Source organism: Fringilla coelebs, assembly GCF_963513975.1.
Source record: "Fringilla coelebs genome assembly, chromosome: 9".
Classification (NCBI taxonomy): Eukaryota; Metazoa; Chordata; class Aves; order Passeriformes; family Fringillidae; genus Fringilla; species Fringilla coelebs.
In genome coordinates this window covers 11655624-11678054 of record NC_140067.1, presented here as the reverse complement: position 1 = coordinate 11678054, position 22431 = coordinate 11655624, and the positions used below count along the sequence as shown (strand labels likewise).

At 38.3% G+C, this 22431-nt stretch overlaps 1 protein-coding gene across 1 annotated transcript in view; it reads right to left on the bottom strand.

The window, feature by feature from the left end:
• Positions 1 to 22431, bottom strand: part of AK5 (adenylate kinase 5) — a 76936-nt gene that overhangs the window by 11801 nt on the left and 42704 nt on the right. The window contains exons 7-11 of the mRNA XM_084211134.1: positions 21654 to 21730; positions 11157 to 11199; positions 9997 to 10041; positions 1278 to 1441; positions 162 to 278 (exon numbers count right to left, since the gene is read on the bottom strand). Coding sequence (XP_084067260.1) covers positions 162 to 278; positions 1278 to 1441; positions 9997 to 10041; positions 11157 to 11199; positions 21654 to 21730 — 446 coding nt within the window. The remainder of the gene's footprint in view (positions 1 to 161; positions 279 to 1277; positions 1442 to 9996; positions 10042 to 11156; positions 11200 to 21653; positions 21731 to 22431) is intronic.

Here is a 22431-nt window from a genome sequence, read left to right as displayed (position 1 = left end):
CTAGATTTGCTACACTGATGGGGTGCAAAAATTTCACTGATCAGCGGCACAGCTCTGCTGGATTGGTTTTTTACACATCCCTGATGCAATCAGCTGAAGAGAGAGACTGAAGCAGCACCAGAATCATAGGAGTTACAACAGCATTACAGTTGTATGGTCACCTTGCTCTCAAACTCTTCTGCATCTTTCAGCTCTTGGGGATACCCATCAATCAGGAATCCTTTTGTGTCCCCTAGCCTGGAAACCATGGCTTCCTTCAGTAGCTCTAGAACAATACCCTGTATAGGAAAGAGACGGAATTAGTTGGTTAATTAAAAAGAAAGATTGATACCTTTGTTTGTTGCACTGACTTTAGTCCTGCACCCTCGAAAATGGCCCTGTTTGGCTGTAAGTGGGTCCTGGGAATGCAGGTGTTTTTCTTGTCCTGCAGGTAGCAAGGCACCCTGCTTTTTATCCTCTCAGGACCAGATGTGCCACACAAATCTGATGTCGCAATCCACCCAAGATTTCCCAAATCCAGACAGGTCAGAATATTTCATAGTTTCAAAACAAATGTTAATACCTGTGAAACTCCAGAATACTGCTGCAGCATTTTTCAATCTGATTGCATTTTGCTATGTCACTGGTATAATTATATTACATGGAAAGTGACCCCATCTGACCAAACACACTGAAGAGCAAAGCAATCAAAATCAAGCCTGAGCACAGCTTTTAGTTTCCTCTGAGGAACATTTCCCAGTATCTTCGGAACACATCCTCTGACCTAGCTGCAGTGGCTGAAGACCTACCAAGAGCTGGGACTGTGGACCTGCCATGTGAAAGTCAGGTCCAGCTGAGAACAACACCCTCTGCCTTCACAATCTCCATTAAGCTGCAGTCCAGCGACTCTGGGATGTCAGCCAGCTCTGCAGGGAACTGCTGCAGGTACTGTAATTTAAAACAGCTGCCAAGAGGACCAGCTCTGAATCTGAAATGTAACGCTATAAAAAGGACATAAAGTTTCTGTTTCCTGTACTTACACTTACACTTTGCAATGCATCTGTCTCACTGTATTTCATGTCTGATTTATTGCCTGTGTGAAACATAAAGAAATACTGGCACTGAAAAGGGAAACAAGTGACATGGATTTGGCAAAGAGGAAATGTCTCCCTGAGGTTACAGATTAATTTTACTGAAATGGGAACCATCAGCTCCAGTATGTGTTTCACTGTTTTAGACAATATACCTACCGCTGCCTTTGTTTAACCATTAGAACCCCAAATAAAACCATCACTCACGCCAGGTACAGGTTCACCACATTCCACAATGTCTTTGATCAATTTACTTCTCTCTGATAATGACAATAATTCATTTTGGAGAAGGTCACTAGTGGACAGGTGAGTAAATCCATATTTCTTGGCTAACTGTTCACATAGGCTACCTTTGCCAGAGTCAGGCCCACCTATGTGAGGGAAAAAATATCTAGAATTAGAAAAGAACAAAGATCTTCCAATTCTCAAACTGTACTCATGAAGAAAATGGGAGGAAATTGATGTCACTGACTGTTTTGCAATTTTTAATTTTTTTTTTTTAGAGAAATTATCTGCAGTAGAACAAGTAATTTACATATATATCCCTTCTGATACAACTACAATGCTGACTCAAAAATATGTTGAAGCTGAAGGAGTCACAACAGTGTGAAATCTCTCACAGAGGAGAACCTGTTCCTAAAACACCATTAGCATGTTATGGAAAAACATGAAACAACCTGTGGAAAGGGGTATTTCAACCAGTACCCGTTCAGTTTGACAGCTGCAACAAATCCTAACCAAGTAATGTTCCCTGCCCCACCGTGAGGGGAAAGCCGAGGAGCTCCCACCTGCAGCCGGCCCGTCCTGCCCACCGGAGCTGTGGGAAGGGCGCTGACCAGGGAATGCGGGGGTGTCCTCCTGGCAGGAATGGCTTCCCCAGCCTCCTGCTTCCTTTGGCCAGCCAGCAGCTCCAGCTCAGAGCCCCAGAGCTCAGCCTGTGCCGCTCTGCAGGCGCTGGCGCGGCCTGGCCCAGCTCCTCCGCGCAGGCGGCCGCTTCGCCCTCCGCTCTGAGGCCGAGGCACCGAAGGCCATGGCATGGAAGGCCTCTCTCTTCAGGCTCCTGCTGAGGCATTGCAGCCACCCCCACCCGGCTGGAGAGGGGGACAGCCCACGGAACCTGCTGGAAGCCGCCTGCCAGGTGTCCCAGGGCGGTGGCTTCAGCGCTGCTGGCGCAGCTGAGGTGAGGCCCTGAGGCGCCATGGCGGTGCCAGGGCATGGCGGGCGGGAAAGCCAATTCCTGCCGGGAGCTTGTGCAGAAAACTCCCTGCGTGTAGCAGCAATTTTGCAGCCTTTGATGGATCTGTTCAGAAGATCTACTGCAGCAGGAGGTAATTGCAGCCTTGGAGGGAGACAATGCTCAAACTCTTTTCAGTAGAGTTTTTTCAGCAGGTGACCTGTGTTATTTATCAATGGCTGGGACTTGCAGGGAGGGCTACCCAGCTCTGCTCTGTGCACAAGATGTTAGAAAATATGTGGCTTTCCTGTTTCCTTGTCTTTCCACAAACAAATATAGGAATAACACGTTCACAATAGAGCAAATTTAGCACCGTCTCTTGCCTCACTTGAACTTTCTTCTAACTTTTGCTTTCCATGTAAGAAATAATTGCTCTGAGCATATAATTTTCAGAGAAATTACAGTACTGTAGCTGAGACTAAAAATTGGGTCATAAAGGAGTAGCATCAAAGGGAGGGGTTTGTGTTCTGTGCTGTGCAATCTTTTACTTCAGCTTCACAAGGAGAATAACCAGCCTTTGGCGTGAGAATCACACCTATGCTACAGTTTTTCTAGGACTATCTTTGTTGCAGGCTTATCTTCTGGCCAATGTGAGTTGCATCTTGTTTTTCTGTTGCCAAAATATGAAGAACATCATTGTTTTCTAAAAACACTAGTTGAAAGAAAACAAGGAAAAAATAGGAGTGGCTATAAAGAAACAGATGTAACAAAATTACAGGCAAATTACTAGTAATGAATCCCTTAAATATCAGAGTGGCAATTAATAGTATTTCTGGCCTGTTTGGGGGTTTTTTTAGATCAGTAAGTTTGTTTACACATTTTGTCTCCTGGCCTTGAATATGCTAACAGTGCAGTAATTTAATCCTATTTATTTGGTGTATATATATATATGCAGTTTTAAAAAAACCCAGCTGTGAAGATTATTGTATTCTTTTTCTTATGTCACTGTTTCTCTTCTAAATGCAGACCCCAATGAGAAGTTTCATTATTTCTCCTCATACGCAAAATTAACTACATCTCTTTTTAGAAATAACAATACAAGGCCTTTTTTGGTTTTTTAGCAGGTAAATATTCAGAAAATTTGATGTGCTTCTAATACCTTTGTGTGTTAGTATTTTAAAAGGGAGCACTGTCAGAGTGGCACAATATGCAGGGCATACACCATACTTACATACATAGTGTTCCTCCAAAACATTAATTAAAATGGCCATTTTTTTTACAGAAGAGTTCAAACAAAGCAGAGATTAACATGCTGAGCTCTTTAAAGAGTAAAAAACATATTTGATTAAGTTATGTCCTAAAAATGGTAGTTTTTATGGCTACTGGTATTAATTTAGATTCATCTCATGAGTAGCAGAGCATCCCACTGCTTGACAAATGCAAACAACCCACTTTATCAAGTCTTGTGCTTTCTTATCCGTGAATGAGACCACAGTTCTTGCTTGGCATGATCTGAGAAGAGACTGAATCCCCAGGAAGTTCAGCATTGAGGGCTGAGCACAACTTGGCCTTTACACCAGTATTAATTTACGTGTCTGAAATGAAAGTATTATTTTGTCTCCCTCTGAAGTTCCTTAATGTGACTGAAATAGAGCTATTCTGGTGGGAAAAGATGTGAAAGTGCATTTTCCTACTAATTAGGTGTTGCCTTCTTGCTCAGATTATATACTTAAAACACTGCTACATAAGCAGCTTTAACAGCAAATTAATCCTGCAGCCATGAAGCTCCCAGTGAACTTGTAGTGCTACAAAAATTGTACCTGTTCTTTTAGTGGATAGTCTTAAATCTATTAATTTTTCTAAAGAGAAAAACAATATGAAGAAAGTTTATCTGGAATAACAGCTGTATATGAAACATGACAAAGGGTAGCAAAAAGATTTTTTTCAGCTTAGACTTCGCTGCAACTTGTTACATATGGAAATGCTGTTTTTCATATGGAAAATATTTGAGGCATTGAAAAAGGTAATCAAGTTCTCCCAATGGCTCAACTGTTAGTAGAAAAATATATCCCCACTTTTATTGTGAAGGCGTAAGATTCTTTGTGCACACTGTTATTTTTTCTGTATGCTGTCATCTTGTGATCTGCCTACGTATACTTGGGAAAAAAAAGTGTAGGTTCATGATAACTTGTTATTGAGATTAATCATGTTGTCTTCTGATTTCTATATATGACATGAAGAGAAAAAGCTAAAGCCTAGAAAACAGCCAGAGGAATCAAGAGTGTGATATGACCTGTAGGACAATATAGAACTACCAGCAGTTCTTCAATATCAGCATGCTTTTGTATTTTCCTAGTATTGCTCAGTGCAGTGGACCTTGCTTTAAAGCTCATTTGGCAACTTAATAAAAATCCAAAAATTGCAGGTAAAGAAATTAAGAACATTGTATTAATCAGTGAGGTTATTCTTGGAAACACAACTCTTTGAGTGTCCCTTTGTGCTTTTTGATACAAATGGTAAGCAAGAATGTGGAACCAGAGTACTAACACAGAAATTACATGCAGTTCTCTATATTGCTTTTCTGCAGACAAGGCCAGATTAAAAGGTCTATGCAATCCCTTAGAGCAATATTCCCTTCCACTATGTTGATTCATCGGCCTGTGAGAGGGGATCTCATGGTAAATAATTTTCTGGCAGCACTGCTGACTTAGGTGGTTACTTTTTTAATTACTGGCTGCAGAAATGCAGGACAGGGAGTCCTTCAAGGAGAGAAAAAGAATGGTCTCAGTGGGTGTGGTAACAGCCAATTGCCCAAGCAGCACTTCTGGGTGTCCAGCTGCAGCCAGCCCTGGACCAAAGGTCTCAGCTCTCCTCCCAGAGTGGGAAGGCCAAGGAGCCTGGGCATGTGGCTGAAATGTACAGCTCTGACCTAGAGCACAATGTCACCAGCAGATGAATTAATGATGACAGAGGGAGCTGGGACTGCTGCTGCGAGTGAGCAGGGCCACGAACAAGCAATATGAGCAGTGCATGGACCAGCTTTGCTGTCGGAGATACTGGTAGAGCAAAAGTGTCAAGCAGACAGACTGAGATGCCTCTATTTTAAATCTTACAAATTTATCATATACCAAAATATCATGAGCATTTATATAAAAAGCCAGCAGTAGGATTTACAAGACAGTCCCACTATTTATATTAAAATTTTTCAATTTCAAGACCTTGATATCATAATGAGCATCATCCCTGTATCAGGGAGAAGTGCCTACAGGGGAAATCTAGCAGCACAAGGGAGCCTCAGAAGTCTGAATTGAAACCAAAATAATCCCAGTCAGTCTATCCCTAAATTCAAGCAAAAATTTTGGATTACTTGATCAGTTTGGCAGTTTTACCAATGCTACATGGATTTTATATACAAGTAAAAATAAGCCTTAACTTCAGAATATGGTATTTGAAGGCTTTTCAATAGCACCTCATCTGCTGTTCACAAATTATTTCAGTCTAAGTGAAACCATACATGAATTGTACTGTTATTTAACATCAACAACAAAAAAAAGCCCTCAACACTTTCTTTGTATTTCTTTTTTCTGAGAAATTATTTTCATTAGAAAACATGTTGTGCATGTTGGCAGTGTGATGCAATGTCCTGGGACATCACTGAGTTTTCATCCTTCTTAAATAAAATGTGAAGTTTATTTCCAGGGAAGTCAGGGAAATCAGCCTTGCACAGCATCCACAGTTAGCTTGGACTGACTGGGGGTTTAATTATCAGTACTGCTCATTCTATGCTTTTCTGATTGCAGAAGGAGCTGCAGTACAGGTATTGTAGCATAATTTACATTGGAAGGGACCTCATCTAGTTAAACCTTATACTCAAAGCAGGCCTACATTAATGATAAATTGAATTAGGGTATGTCATTTAAGGTCTGACATACATTGGACAAATGACGAGTTTGAGTTTTGTGATATATTTCCTTATTGAATTTTGGTGTGTGTACAAGAAGATACTGTCTGCAGCTGATAATGCCTACTTCTAGGTGTAAGTGGTGAGAATATCTTCAGGGGTCTTTCTTACACTGAGTTTAAGCAATTACCAGCTTTAGATCATCAGCAAGAATATAACAAAGATTCTGTAGGGGAGAGTGGTTACATTAGCAAAGCTTTAAGCACCTCATTTACAAGTCAGCAGGGAGTTTGTTTCTGATCCAAAGCGCAGAAAGATTCCTGAAACCTCCGGTTTTACTTCCAGCCTCAACCGAAGCCAACTGTTTTGTGAAGCTCCTGCAGAGGCCAGGGAGGTGTAATGCTCCCAGAAACTGTGCTATGTATGACACTTCTGTGGATGCAATATGGATTATTGCAGTAGTTAAGAGTTAGAAGATTGTTAATCATTCACTGTGGTTAAAATTGATGACACAGGTTTTTTTGTTTGGTTTTTTTGTTTGTCTTTTCACAACTGGCAATAATTACTTAAGTTTTGAATATTTATTAGAGCATCACCCAATTTTATCTTTGTGCCTCTTTATATTTTTTTTCTCTTGATTTTTACTTTGCTGGCAAAATTTATCTTTGTTTTTCCTTTTTTCTTATCCTGCTGTTATCTCCTGTATTTTTTACTTGCTGGTACTCTCTCTCTGCTTTACGATATGGATAGAACATCGACATTGTTGCTTAATTAATCCAACTTGACTGTTATTCCAATTAATTCCTACATTAGCTCTAATGTAAACTTTTGCTAATTAGATGATTTCTTTTTCTTTTCCTTTTTGGAAAATTTTCAAGTGTAATTAGTGGGAGAGGGAACTGCCTGTTTCTTTCCCTTTGTCATAAACAGTATCTCTGTTTGTCAGGTATGGCAGATGGTGCATTCATTTTGATTTGTTTGTAAACTTCTTCAAACATGCATGTTTAAAATTCTAGCTTCAAAACACCTTTATAAGCATCTTATTATTTCCTCATGAAATAATACACACCTATGTAATGAGTCAACATCCTTAATGACACCTGGGCCCAAGACAGTTTATCTCATTCCAGTATCCTACAGCAGCCTGCTCTGACCCAACTTCTCTGCTCCCTCTCTAGTCAAGGGATCGTGGGCTGAACATCTCTAGCACTGCTCACTGCAGCAGAGCACTTTTAATCACTGACAATCAGGACTTTTTTTACTTCTCCCCATCCCAACAGTTCTGTTCTGCCCCTGTGAAATTTCTTCATATTTTTCTTTCACTGTTGTACCATTCACAATGATCAGTTTCAGCTCTTGACTGACACTTCCTGCCTGCACAAACATGTGCATGTGGGTAGTGTGTATAAAGCTAAAGCTGGAGTGACTGTGGATCAACAGGTGATCTCTGCAGATTTACCTGCCTGAAAAGGACTCAAGGCAAAAGAGCTTGTGGCCACTCCAACTGAGCTGCTGCAGGAAATCTGTCTCTGGGAATACTATTTACTTTCACTACCCAAGTGGAATAAAGGCAAGATTTTGCAGACAAATGAGCAACCATGGGGCTCTCATTTTGTTCAAAAAACTCCAACAAACCCACAAAAAACCTCTCACTCTTCTCATAAGACTTTAAGAAACTTTTTCAGGTGTACAAGGATGGGGGGTGGAGATGGAGATATTTTGGGAAAAGCATAAATCATTTTAGATAATTTTTTAAAAAATAACCCACGTTTGGACTCAGTAAAACTTTTCATAATAATCTTTTTAGCATAGAAAACTGTGTTTTCATTAGGGCACAATTTATCTCTGCACCCAGAAAGCATTTACTAGAAAATCAGAGCAGGAATAGCTAGGAAAAAGTGTCTTTTCAATTTTAAGCTGCAAGATGGCTACTGGATGTCCTATAAAAAATTATAAATGAAAGTTTAAAATCATTCCTTGTAAAATAAAAATATTCCCAGAGGCAAATGAAGAATATGCTTTGCCATGGATAATTTCAGAGGAAGAATTCCTCATGTGCTCTCTCTCTTTTTCTTAAAAATCTGTTGTACAAACCCAAATGTTTTTGGTTTCAATAAGATATGTGAGACAGAGAGAATTAAAATTTTTCACTGTAGTGACTAGCAGGAAGGTGTGCTTCAGTAAGCATAGATTACAGTTTGCTTAAAGACTGAAAATTAGGTTTTATGCACCCTTCCCTTAAGAAAAAGTCTCCAGTGGACTCTTCAGTAACCTCATTTTACTTTTTCAAACACATAAAAATTGAGTTGCAATAAATTGAGTCAACTTGTATTTGGCATAAGAGAGCATGAGATAAAATTGCAACATGAGAACATTCTTTTACTAGAATCTTTTAGGTTGCAAGGAGGTTCTTAGAATCATTTAGTCAACAATTGTGTTACACTGGGATCAGCTACAGCAGGTTGATCTGAACTCTGTCAGGTTGGGGTTTGAACATCTGTAAGCATGGAGACTCTACAGTTTCTGGGCAACATGTTCCAGTGTTTGACTACCCTCATAGTGAAAAAGTGGTTTTTGTGTTTAGGTGAAACTGAATGCATTTTAAGGCGTCCCCTTTTCTCTTGTCCTGTCACTGGGCACTACTGAGAAGATTCAGGCTCCCTCATCTTCATTCCCTCCCATCAGGTAATTATTTATACTTAATGGTAATATCCTCTGGAGCCTTCTCTTCTCCAGGCTGAAGAGTCACAGTTCTCTCAGCCTCTCCTCAAATGAAAGATGCTCCTATTCCTCAAACATCTTTGTGGTCCTGCACCACACTCACTCCAGTAAATCATTATCTTTCTTGTACTGGGAGCCCAGACTGGACACAGTACTCCAGATGCATCCACAGCAGTGCTGAATAGGGAGGAAGGATCACCTCCCTCAGCCTGCAGCTATTGGAATTTTTTTTGATACTTCCTGAGTTCTGAATGAAACTTCCATTCACTTATTATCTTATTATTAATTTTGGAAGTTCTCGCCCCTCCCCCCAGAAAAACAATGCACAAATTGATTTAGTTTTATGTAAAATCCCCCATGTTCTGGTATCTGTCCTTAGGTCCTTGGAAATGTGTGTTCCTGCTCTGGATTGTAAAGTAGTTCTAAAAACTGCTCAATACAAAAGCAATTATTCTTTCCAAGTAATTAGTACCAAGCTTTAAGATCAATCTTCTGGTTATAATTTGTTTTAAAAGACTGCTCCAAGTTTATACTAATTATATTACTCACATTCATGTGATAAAAGGCATTAACATAGTGCTTTTACTCTGTGGATTTCCAAAAGCAATATAAAGTAAACCCTGAACCTGCAGAGCTTCAGTGCTAAGGATCATGCCTGGTGAGCAGCCTGTTAGCTTTTAACACAATGCTGAACACATGCAGAATTAAAACCTGTATTTAACAGAAGTTGCCGCACAAAAAAGAAGGGAAGAGACTAGGTATTTTTCAGCCATATCTTAAACTTCTGAGTTACAATCCAATTTAGTAAAATTTTAATTAGTGCTGGTGAGGCAGCTTTGGTGTGGGAAGTCACACAACTCAACTGTAACTGCAAAAGAACAAAGGTTATTTTGAACATGTTCACATCAAAGGAGCTGCCTGCTCTGAGCTTTACACAACTGTTGATAGTATGGTTAGACCCAAGTTAATTACATATTATTAAATCCTAACTCCCTTTCAAAAGACCAAACCAACATTGTAGAATAAATATTCTCAGCCAATCTATTTTGTTAAATAAAAAAATAACATAATCAAAGCTAAATAACACAGGAATATTCAAGTGTAGCAGTTAAATTAGGAATCCTACTTACCGACAACAAAAATGATGTTTGATTTCCTTAGATCTTCTGAAAAGTCTAAAATGAAAATAAAAATTCTTTAGTGGCAAGAGCTACTAATTTTAATGCCAGCTACTTACCACACCAAATTGTATAACACTCATGCAAGGGGATCTGATTTTACTAGATTTACTTTCTGCTATAAAAAATATACTTTCTCCATTCCAAAAGGAGTTATTATCCACAAGCCTATTAATCTCTCAGTTTCATAGTTGTCATTGCAGATATGATAAAGACATTTTACCTGAAAATAGACCTTGCAATACACATCAGTTCTTTAAAAAAAGAAAGGAAAGAAGAGAGAAACAGATTCATCTTGATGTAATAATGTGATGTAATGCCTCCTCAGCCACTGCAGTTTCTACTGAGCATATTATATTATACTTGCTATAGAATCTTGTCCACCTCCCATTTACATTTTATACTCTCTGAAATGGAGTTCTAAATTCCACTGAGCCCCAAATTCAGCCAAATAGTAACCATCTTAGCTGAAATCCAGGCAATACACTCACCAAATCTACGGTGTGTATTAAGCTTTGTCTTTAACTGAAAGTGTATCTTTTGAAAAAGCAATTCCTTCTGGTCTGAGTCCCAGCCACTGCACTGATTATACCGTACAGAAGGTGATCTTTCACCATGTGAGCCTGCTGAAATTTTATTATGCCTTTGAGGTAATCACTTACAAGACACGCATCTGATTTTGTTAATCACATACAAGACACCTTATAAAATTTTGGGGTTTATTCTGTGGTGTGTAAATCTCTTATTACAAAAAAAATCATTAGCCATGAAAAGTTTTGCTTTATCCTTTCATTCCTCTTAGACTCTTAGCACTTCGTGCTTTCCAAAGAGACTTTCGTAATGCAAATTTCTGAAAACACCTATGAGATTTGATGCTGATTAACACTAATATTTTCTAATAATTTTGGATCCATTGGCCAAAAGAGTATAGAAATGTCTTTTACAAACTTTAAATTTCATTCAAAAGAATTCACATGATAAAAATCCCTTGAGGCATAAAGTTCACAATATAAATCACCTGAATTCACTTTACTTTCTAAGTAACTATTTAAATAACAGGAAATCAAAGGTTTCAAAATTAAATGGCAATTGACACTGAAAAAGAAACTCACCTCCTGTGCTCTCATAACCAGAAAAACTTGACTGATCCTCCTCCTGTTAATTAAGCAATTGACAAATTGAAATGGTTATCTACATAGTTTACATTTCTTCTTATTTCTTCTTATATCTGCTTATCTTAATAATATCTCTCTAAGCTCTCAGTTTTAATCTGTGTTGAGATATGGTTTACAGTGTCACAGAAATGCTGTTAGTGCTGTTGCAGTTGCTAAACACGAGCACAGAGAACCCAAGATACCTTGAGATGATTCACTATCCCATATAATGAGTGGAGTTCCTCAGGGTTGAGAATGGGGACTGGTGTTGTTTAACATCTTTTGGTGGTGACATGGACAGTGGGACCAAGTGCACCCTCAGCAAGTTTGCCAATGACACCAAGCTGTGCTCGAGGGAAGGGATGGCAGCCAGAGGAACCTGGACATGCTTGAGAGGTGGGGCCATGTGATCCTAATGAAGCTCAGGGCCGAGTACAAGGTACTGCTTCTGCATCAGGGCAATCTCAAGCACAGTTACAGGCTGGGTGGAGAATGAATCCAGTGCAGTCCTGGGAAAAAGGACTTGGAGTCATTGGTGGATGAGAAGCTCCACATGATCCATCAATGTGCATTTGCAGCCCACAAAGCCAACTGTGCCCAGGGCTGCATCAAAGCCAACTGAGTCCAGGGCAGCAGGCTGAGAGAGCAGATTCCACCCCTCTGCCCTGACCTCATAAGACCCCACCTGGAGTGCTGCTCAGATTTCTAACAGATATAACCAGAGCTTCTCCTCCAAATTTACCAAAGATGATAAACAATCACAGACAGAGTAGAAAAGAGGCAGTAGAATGAGACTGAATTTAAAATACAGCGTGACTGCTGCTTAAAATTATGCTCAATTTTCAAGCTTGAATTTGAGAATGTAAATATTCCAAGGAATGTTTCAGACACAAATTATTTGAACAAATAAAAATTACATGTTTCTCTGCTGGTTTTATGCAAGGGCAGTGCTCCCTGGGTATGGATTTTATGAGCCATACCATTAAATTTGATTTATACTTCAAATCAATTTTTGAATCAAGCCTGAGCTGCTTTCTGCAAGCTGAGTGCTAAACTATGCCTCTGTAAAGCAGAGGTGGCTGTGCTCTGACCTCCTCTGCTCCAGAATTAATAAATAAGGTAAGACACAGTAGGAATACCCTCACACTTCAAGGCTTTTTTTCTCCATTGAAAGTCAAATTTTCTTATATAGCTCATACTGCTCAGCAGAGTGGAGTTGCTTATGTTAAAAATGACTAAAGAAATTAAGATGAGGGTATAGAGCTAATGTTTTAGAGGTGATTTTTGCTTGTTCAGAATGTATACAACTGCAAAAACATCAGTGTTGACAATAGCATCTACAAAATTCTGACAGATGAGATGACTGTGATTCCCATTTAATTTCAGGTTCCTAGCAAAGACAAAACTCTGTGCCATTATCTCTTGTGAGGACAGGCTGAGGGAGCTGGGCATGGTCAGCCTTGAGAAGGCTGAGAAGGGACCTAATCAATATCAGTCAGTATCTGAAGGGAGGTGTCAGAGGATGGACCAGGCTCTGCTCAGTGGCACTGAGCAATCGGACAAGAGGCAACAGGCAGAAACTGATGCACAGAAGTTCCACCTAAACAAGAGGAAGAACTTGACTGTGCAAGTGACCAAGCACTGACACAGATTGCCCAGTGAGGTTCTGGAGTCTCCCTCACTGGAGATATTCAAGGGCCATCCTGTGCCATGGGCTGTGGGCTGACCCTCCTTGAGGGAGGTTGGACCAGATGACCCACTGCAGTCCCTCTTCCCGCCTTCCCCATTCTGTGATTCTGTGATTATTTTAAAACAAAACTTGTTATCAGTTCCAAAAAAAAAAAAAAAAAAAAAAATTTATACCTGTTAGTTAGAGATTAACTTATTTTTAACAGTCGTGAGCCAAGATCAAATTATCTAGCTTTTAAATCTGGTTGGGTATTTTTCAGATTTTGTATTCGTGTTCTTCAAGAACATCAAGAAGAATATCTGTAGGTAGTTTAGAGAGAAAAAAGCCAGAATCTGTGTGCTATAGTCTGGGGGGATTTAGTTGTTGTTAACTTCTGTACATATTTATAATTACAAAAATGCATATGATTACTAAGCATGAAAGTGAAAGCAAAATCCATTTAGTTTCATATTGATTTCCAGACACTGGAAAAAATTTCAAAGAAATTACCTCTTAAGGGCATCAAGGTGTGCAACCAAAACACCCCTTCCAAGAGGGTAACAGCAGTTTGCATGATCACAGCGCTGTAAGAGTGTTCTGGTAAACCCAATACCTCTTTTCCAATTTTAATATTAATTTGATTTAAAAGGCTGAACTAGAGGGGTCAGCATTATATGTAACTTGAAGAAGAAGTGGAGCTTGATTTTTAAATATATTTGTGTTTTAAAGACATTAGAGACATTCAGTAACTATATTATCTATACATAGTTTCTAGCTATCACTGACTTTAAAATAGTTCTATGACATATAGTATTCAGTCAGTTTTCAGTTAGGTCTGTATTTATAGAAAGCTCCCAGTGCCTACAAAATTCTTTCTGGAAGTTATCACTATTTTTCCTTTGGTATTCTTGTTTTCTGTAAATCACCATCACTCCTTAAATTATTCTAATTATTCTTGTCTATGTGGAGCATTTATGCTGCTTGGTACAAATTCCTACTGAACGGGTCCCTCACATCAGACACCTCAGCACTATATGTAGAACCTCTCTTCCCTGAGAGCTGTCTTCTGAAAGGTGAAATTCAGTCATATGGGTTTTTTGTTGTTAATGGTTTGGTTTGGGGTTTTTTTTAATGTATGCGCATTTTGGGCTTTTTTGGGGTTTTTTAAACTTAAGATGAGAAAGGCTTTTCTGCAAGCCTGTCTCAACTCAGTTTTCAAAAAGAAAAAGATCTTGGCATGGAGAAGGACAAGAATAGAGTAATTGCAAATAAATCCCCAAACCCAGTGTGTGACCTCAGATCCTATGATTTGCTGCTATTCAGATAAAAATTGACAGTTGCGCTGAAATTTTGCCTCTCAAAGGCTTTCTCTGCTTAACATTTCACAAGGATATTCAAGGTTTACTATAGCATCTATTTATCTATTATTAGGCATTTCTGTAACTTTCAACTTCTGCAGTATTTCTAAAGGACTTCTGTGTTAAGAAGGAATTGAACTATCTGAAGAAACAGTCCACTGATTTGAGATGCACTGCTGTGAATGAGTTCTAAAACTAGGCCACTTTTCACTCTTTATGACTGGTATTTAAGCCCAAAATGACTAACATTGACTGCACAATCCTGGGATACATAAGGAGTAAAAAACCAAGTAGGAAACATATGGCTTTCTGAAAATACATAGGGGATTTTTAAATTTATTTTCCAGTGTACCCAGAGAAGCCACTTTTCTGCTTTGATACAATACGAATAAGTGATTTTAAGAGCAGTTTTGTATCCCATAGAGTAAAACAGCATCTTTGCAATCACTGTGGATGTAAAAATATATAGGATGTACTTTGACAGTGATTAAGAAATATAAAAGAAATAAAAAGGCACTTCCTTCTGCAGTATTTTAAAATATAGGAATTTTTACTACAAGCGTTTTCAAGAAAGGATTTTGGTAGCTGTCTTTAGGGATGCTGGGCTACATGAACAGCACCAATCCACAGCCCTGGGGAAGGCCTCTAAATATAGGAGGCAGAGCAGGTTTAAAATACACCTTTACATTTCTTTATCGACTTTTGGTAGAAGAGGAAAAGTTCTGCTGTGGATCCTATTTGCATCAACTGTGTGGGATACCTGATATTCCCCAAGAATTTTGCAAGTTCTCTGGACTGTAAAGGTAGAACTCATAAATTTAGGTGTGAAGTTATATTTTGTTCATGAAGGCATAAGCCTCACTTTGCCAGGGGAAGGGCAAGCTGGTGTGAGGAAAGAAGGTGCAGTATCCTACTGCTACTGCCTACAGCAATGATGGTGAAATGCTGTAAATTGTAAATTGTAATGCTTTTACTACAGACACTTCCACAAGCCCCAGAGAAGGACTTCATAATTTGCTGCAGAATTATTCAGTGAAGCATAAATGCAGCGCCTCTTGAAGAAAAATGTTGTCACTGCTGTTTAAATCTCCAGTAACTCACTTGAGCTCACCATCATTTTAAGTGAATCCTTATGCCCCTGTACTGCCCACCAGAGCTGCAGGCAGCAACCTTGGGTTCAAAATTAGAAAAGAATTGGAAAGCAAAGACTTCAACTAACCTTGGCAGTCTAGCCTCCCCTAATATAACTATCACCAGAAAGTAAGTTCAAATAACATCCATGAAAAAGAAGCAAACAACTGCTTCTGGCATTTCAGAGAAGAAAGTGCAGGTAGACTCATCAGTTGTTTTTTGCCCATTATGCCATAGTTTGCATGGGGGAAACAAAGCAGGAGACTTTCCAACACATGCCTTTATTACAGTGTACAATGGTGACTTTGAAACAGAAAAAAATTCTTTGCGTTTACAAAATTATTTCAAAGCACCAAAATACACATGGTTTGAGCTTATTCAGGAAACATTTTGTAAGGCAAACTGTAGTACTTTGTTTCTAGAACTGTTTTTTTTAAAAAGCATTTAATAGGATAGTTTCCATGGCAACGTGAACTGAACAGATTGTTCACTGACTTCAGTACATTTCTATTAAACATCTTTTCTCTGTAGTTAGGCCTGCCTTTCCAGCTCTTTCATGTCTTTGGATGCTTATTCATTTTGCCTTTTTGCAGATATCCTTAAACTAGATTGGACTCCACCTTTGACAAAAAACAAGTGTTGAGAGAATGGAGTTTTACAACCATTCTCTGACTATCCTCTCATTTTCTTTTCTATCCCATATTCCTGTTTTAATCAGTTTCCCTGTATAACCAGAATCTGTAATTCAAATTGATACCACTTTCTATCAGCAAAAGAGAAATAGACACTGCAGAAAAGTTCAGCATTAAAAGCCCAAATGGCTCCTGGTTACTCTTGGTCATTTTACTAAGACCTGTAATGTTTAATGCTGCACAGCATATATGAATAAGACTGCTGTTACACCAGAAGCTCCTTAGGTTCTCAAGTAAAAAGAAAGCACATGATTAATATATGACATTCTAATCTTACTCATTGAAGAATTTAATTAATGTTTATCTGATTTTGAAAGGTACCTTTAGAAGTCTGAATGAAAATTTCTCCTGCTAATGAAGGTGTGCAGTTTGCTCTCTGTAGTATTGTAATGCTAAGCTCAAAGTATTATGTCTGAAGGGTTAAATAAATTACTTGGACTGAATCTTCAGAGTAGGGAAAAGGGAGTCAAAACAAAGTGACAACTGATAGGAAACACAGTAAATGGAAGAAAATGGTCTTTGGTTTAATCCACAGAGCTTTAGTTAAATGAGGCTTTCCCTTTGCTCTTGCCCATCAGTTTTATTAATATTTGTGTTCTGCCTCTGCATTGAAAAGACTCTCAGGAACTTTCATTATGTCTCTTGAATATTTAAGTTTAAAGCTATGCTAATCAGTGAGGCTGGAAATAATATTATAGTCTTGGTAGCAATGGAGTCTGTTTTGCATCAGTTCACTAAAAGCGTTCCTCCTGCTCTCCTAAAGCCTGGATTCCTCAGTGCTTTGGACAGGAAACTACACTGAGCTGTAGAATGAATTGTGACTACATGGCAAAACTTCTAATTGAGAGGCTGTTTCCTCTTGTTAGAATGAGTAAGTGTCTTTCAGAGCTTTTTTCCTCCACTTGATTTTGGTTTTGCTTGTGTATTTTTCAAGTGAGCTGTCATATTTCTAATTATAAAACATTCTGAACTTGCAGCAAAGATTGGGTTATTCAATTTATTTCATTGAGTTGATTGCTTGTCATTACTGAACAGAAAACCTTTTTTTTTTTTACATCTACCTTTCCTAGGTCTTTGATACATTTTGGGGGGCGGGGGGGAAGGCAATCTCTTCTTCGCACAATTGCATTTATCTAATTGCATAAGTAAATGCAGTATGACACTGCAAGGTCATGGAAATCTCTCAGTTATGAACTGGTAACTCCCTGAAATGCACAAAAATGAGTTTCCATATTTTCTAGCTGTGAGGGTGGTGAGGCACTGGAACAGGTTGTCCACAGAAACTGTGGATGTCTCATCTCTGGAAGCATTCAAGGCCAGGCTGAGTCAGTCTCTGAGCAACTTGGCCTAGTGAAAGGTGTTCCTGCCCGTGGCAGGGAAGCTGGAACTAAATGATCTTTAATATCCCTTCCAACCCAAACCATTCTATGAAATTTGTGACCTCCTGTTCCAAATATTACTAGAGGCTAAATATATTTTTGAGGATTTATCTGAAAGTTGACCTGATTTTCATATTTCCCAAATTCTAAAGCTCTGTAAGCACTTGTACAGGATTGTATCCATTCTCCAGTTGCCTGACAGTGTGGTTTAACTTTTTCTTTAATTACTCTAAATATTCCTCAGGCTAGTTAAAGTTCTCCTGAAAGGCTTGTTTTCACGAGAAAATAATTGGATGATCTTTTCTTCTGGAAGTCTTTGATAGGATTCACTGATGCCAATTCTTCAGTACTCCCTTTTGGCCTGAATGCACTTGAAATAAGCCAAATGGTAGGTTTCTAATTAAAAATCCAATTGTTAAAAATAAAAACTTTCTGATCGCTAGAAACAAGTGGGCATTATATTGGTAGTCTCTCTGGCAAAGTTGAGAAATTGAATGGCAAGTATAAATGAACACAGTGAGCATTAAAAACACTTGAGAGTATTCCAGCAGCAAAGAACGATCCTCATTAAACCAGACACTAGTCACAACAGCAAGTTCCGCAAATTGAGAATACTTTTTAAAGTTGCAGCACTCAAAAATGCCTGGCCCAAAATATATTCTTGAAGTCTTAATATGGGTTAAAATATCTGAAACTAACCACATTACTTTGCTTTTCTGTTATCCAATCAAGTCATGAATACTGTAATCATTATTCCAGAAAAGGCTGTAGAGATTGCTAAGACATGAAACCTTGGCTGGTTCTTCCATAAGTCATTCTCAATGAGAGGTACTGCTTCATTTATTTTTTTATTTCTATTTTTCAGGAAAATATATTTCTAAGTAATTCTAAAAAATTCTGTTATTCCTTTTATAAGACAGGATCTCACAGATCTGAGACAAAAAACAGAAAAATAGTTATTAATGATTTGGAGAAAAAAATGGGGTTTTAATTTTTTTTTTTAAAGGTATTTTCTTCCTGCCTTTCAGAGCTGTGGGGACTTTGTGATTATAAGTGTTCTAGTTCTTGAAGTCTTCTTGCATAGCTAGTAGAAAACAATCAGCTTACTTTTAATTTAGTTGCATAAATTTAATGGAATGATCATTTATAAAATGTAAATTCAAAGCTCAAGCTTTCTCTGAAGTTTTTTTAAATCAATTTCCCCTGCATACTCTTCCAGAAAAGCCAGATCTTAATTTGGACTAGTGTTGCTTTGCACTGTTTCAATGAGAGGTATCAGGTGTTTCTGGAAGCACTTGGCACTCCTACATGAGCCAAGGACTCCATCAGTGCCTGGAACCACACCACTAGATCTCCTTGCTCCTGCTTACCAGTAGGAGACATTATTCTGGAAGAACTAATGTACATCTTTTTTGGTTTCATTTACACTGGAGATTTTCCTGGCTCATTCCAAGAACGAGAAAATGCAAAAGTATCTGTGTAACTCCATTTCAGCTGCACCAAGGCACCCATTGCCAGCTGTGGCTTTGTCTTCTGTGTGACCGCCAATTCCCCTTGTTCAGTGGCTACCAAGATGTTCCCCTAAAATTCAGCCATTTTTAGCAGCTCAGCTGTGCAAGGTTGCTTGGAAACCAGCCTTCTTATCCCCCACATTCTCATGACAGATTTCCTATGCAATAACATCACTGCATGACACATTTGTATCCAGACACACATTCTTTTTCCACTTGAGATTCTCTGAGTAAAGGTTGTTGATGCTTCACACAATTCGTAAACAGCATGTGGTAAATCACTGGAGGATTAAATCACTGCCACAGTCAAAATGAGCTCAAGTTTTGAATGTGAGCAGTTCCTCACTCCTGAATTTAGTTATTGATCTTTCCATCCTGAGAGTAATTTGTCGTTTTGTTTTTCAAACCAGGCAGCTAGGTGGTATTATGACTTCATGGTAATCTCCACTCCCTTTTTTGCTCCTGTATATAATACTTGCTTCCATAATTTCAAATTGGTTGCAATTGCTTTCTCCTTTATATTTTCTTTATATTTGTACAAGGCATTTCATATAAACTGTGTGTACATTTATTTATTAGTAATAGAAATATTTATTTTTTAAATGTTGCAAAAAAAATCAAGATACCAACTTGCAGGTGAAGTCAGTTGGTGTCAGCCACTTCATATTTATATAGCTGTCCCTGACTGATGGGCTTTTAGCACTGTTTTACCTTCACTTCTTCTTCTTTGTTAACAGTATTGCACTCTTGTCAGAGTGGTGATGTGTTAGTTTAGCAAAATAATGAGAAAAGCTAACTGCAACATCTGGCAGAAGGAATATTTGCCATTGATAAAAACAGTAAGGTCCCATCATAGTCTTGTTCAGTCTCATGTGAGAATCACATGCATTCAAACCTGCAGGGCTTTTATGGATGGTGTAATGTATCATCAGTGAACTATATAGTTTGAAATTATTATATCAGTATATTTTTCATGTTTCTGTTAATTTTATTTTGTAACTATAAAACTTGTGAATATTATGTAAACATTATGAACCAAGAGTATAATTTCTTTAGTGTGTGTACCCTTCCAAAAGAACCTATTTTAAATGTCATTAAAATGCAAAATTTATCATGAAAATAGCCAAACATAATATAAATATAGATTCTGCTTTATAGGCCTAAACCCCTAAATAATAAAGTGTAGTACAGGCAAAGATAATGGGAAGTTTAGAAGTTTCCTGGGCAGAGAACATTTTAAGAAGGGTTTATGAAAGAATGGGATTTAAAAAGGGATGTGAAGACAGAGGCAAGCTGCCTCCTTGAAAAACAGCCAAGCTGAAGTAACTGAGCCAAAAGGATCTAAAAATTAAAATAAATGAATGGAGCTAGAACATACAAAATTTTGCAGGTGAGGATAAAGCGTTGCATTGCATACTGTGAAAGAAAACCAGTGAATGATCCAATCATAATGAAAATTCAGTTTTGTTGGCCCTCATTTTGTCACTAGCTTTGAAATGTCACAAGAAAAGATATCTTTTGCAAGTAATGAGAAAAGAGGTGAGAACATTTGCAACTGCATTTTGTTGAATGACAACAGAAACACAAATTAGCATTCTGTGCCAAGCTGCTTACAAATCTAGAGAGACGTTTGTGGTATTCATGAAGAAAATACAAGCAGAGTCATTCAAAAGTGGAAGACAGGAAGCAAAACATACAAAACCACCACCCTTAAGTATGGTGTGATAGATGGCTTTTTTTTTTTTTTTTAATTCTATGTAATTCTTTTAATGCTCATCCACAGCACAGTAACAAGCACGCAACCCTTATCCTTAGTACAGCACCCAAGCCTGAGGAACCTCCCATGCTTCAGTTTCTGCCCATTGCTTCTTGTCCAGTCACTGGGCACCAGAAAATGCCTGGGACCATTTTCTCTGCATCGTCCCTTCAGACTTCTGTCCACTTTGATGAGGTGCCCCAGAGCCTTTTCTTTTCCAGACTGAACACTCAAGTCTCTCAGCCTTTCCTTGTAAGAGAGATGGCCCAGTCCCTTAATTATCTTAGTGGACCTTTGCTAGATTCTTTTAAGCATATCCATATGATGTATTCCTAAATCCAGAACTGAACAGTATTCCAGATGTGACCTTGCCAGTGTGAATGTGAAAATTATAGGGGAAAGATATACATAATTTCCCCCCCACTCAGGATTCTTCCTATATACAAAGAAAACTCTTAACAAAATTTACTTTGTAGATGTGGATTGGACAGGATCAGTAGAAAGGCTGATTTCAACATACTGTAAGGTTTTGTTGTTTTTTATTCTTAAAAACATTTCTTCATAGGGAGAACGTTTGATTTGGCTGTAGTCATATTTCACACTTCTTATAATTTCATAATGGTCTTTTGAAAAGTTTTACTTCTTCTTAAATATATAGCAGATTTACTGTGCATTTTAGCAATTCTAGTTGTCACATTTGTCAACGTTTTTAAATTTATGGAGGAAACTCATCAATGCACAGTAATGGAGGATGCAGCCTCTTATTACTACAATAATATTAATTCTTTTTTCCTAACCAGAAGCAACATCTGCGTATCATGAATTTACTTATGTTGCACTTAAGAATCCATTTGCTCTATCCTTTAAGTGCCATCACCTTGTTTAGGCAAATTTTATAGCACAGTATATACATAAACTAGAAAACTGTCTAGAGAGAAGCCATATATACAGAAAATTACCTGGTCTTCAAAGTCAAATTCTGTATAAACAGCATCTCCAGAATCCATAATCAGACTGCAATCAAGTTCATTTGGCCCTAAAAAAGAAAAGAAAATTAGAATTCAGAAATGGATTGAAAACTTTCACTTTATGTGGTGGAACACTGTAGTATTTCCAAATGTCTGTATCTGTGCAAAACTGTGATCCAAGGAACCAACCATTCAGGTTTGCTGGAGTGTCCAGGTGAATGGTATTACATTAGCAAAGCCTTCAAAACATCCATAAAAGCTACTGCAGATCTTAATAAGGAAGGGCTGTGCTAAATGGTGAATTGTTTTAGATTGATTGCATATTTATTGGGCAGGGTGTTCTGCATACCATGACTTGCAATTTTAAATTTCCACACTCAAGGGAGAATACAAACCAGTTTAAGAAAGATAAAGGAAATACTAATTTCTGATTAGCAGATAAGGGGCCTTGAGTGGTGTTGATAGGGGACCAAAGCAGCACACTTCCAGCAGCAACTGTCTCCATTTCCATCCTCTTCTACCCCTTCCCAAGGAGTCTGTGTGGCTCTGCCCCTTCTCCTTGTCATCTTCCGGTGGCAGGACCAGGAAGAAGGCAGTCTCTTGCACTTGGGATGACAAAATCCAATTGCTGAGAAGCCTTGACCTGGCTGAGCTTCACCTTCAGCAGTTCAGCTGAAGCTAAAGTTTAGCTTCAGCTGAACTGCTGAAGGTGAAGGACAACAGAAACTGAGCTTGATATTTTAAGTCATGTAGGGAAGGAGTCATTGCT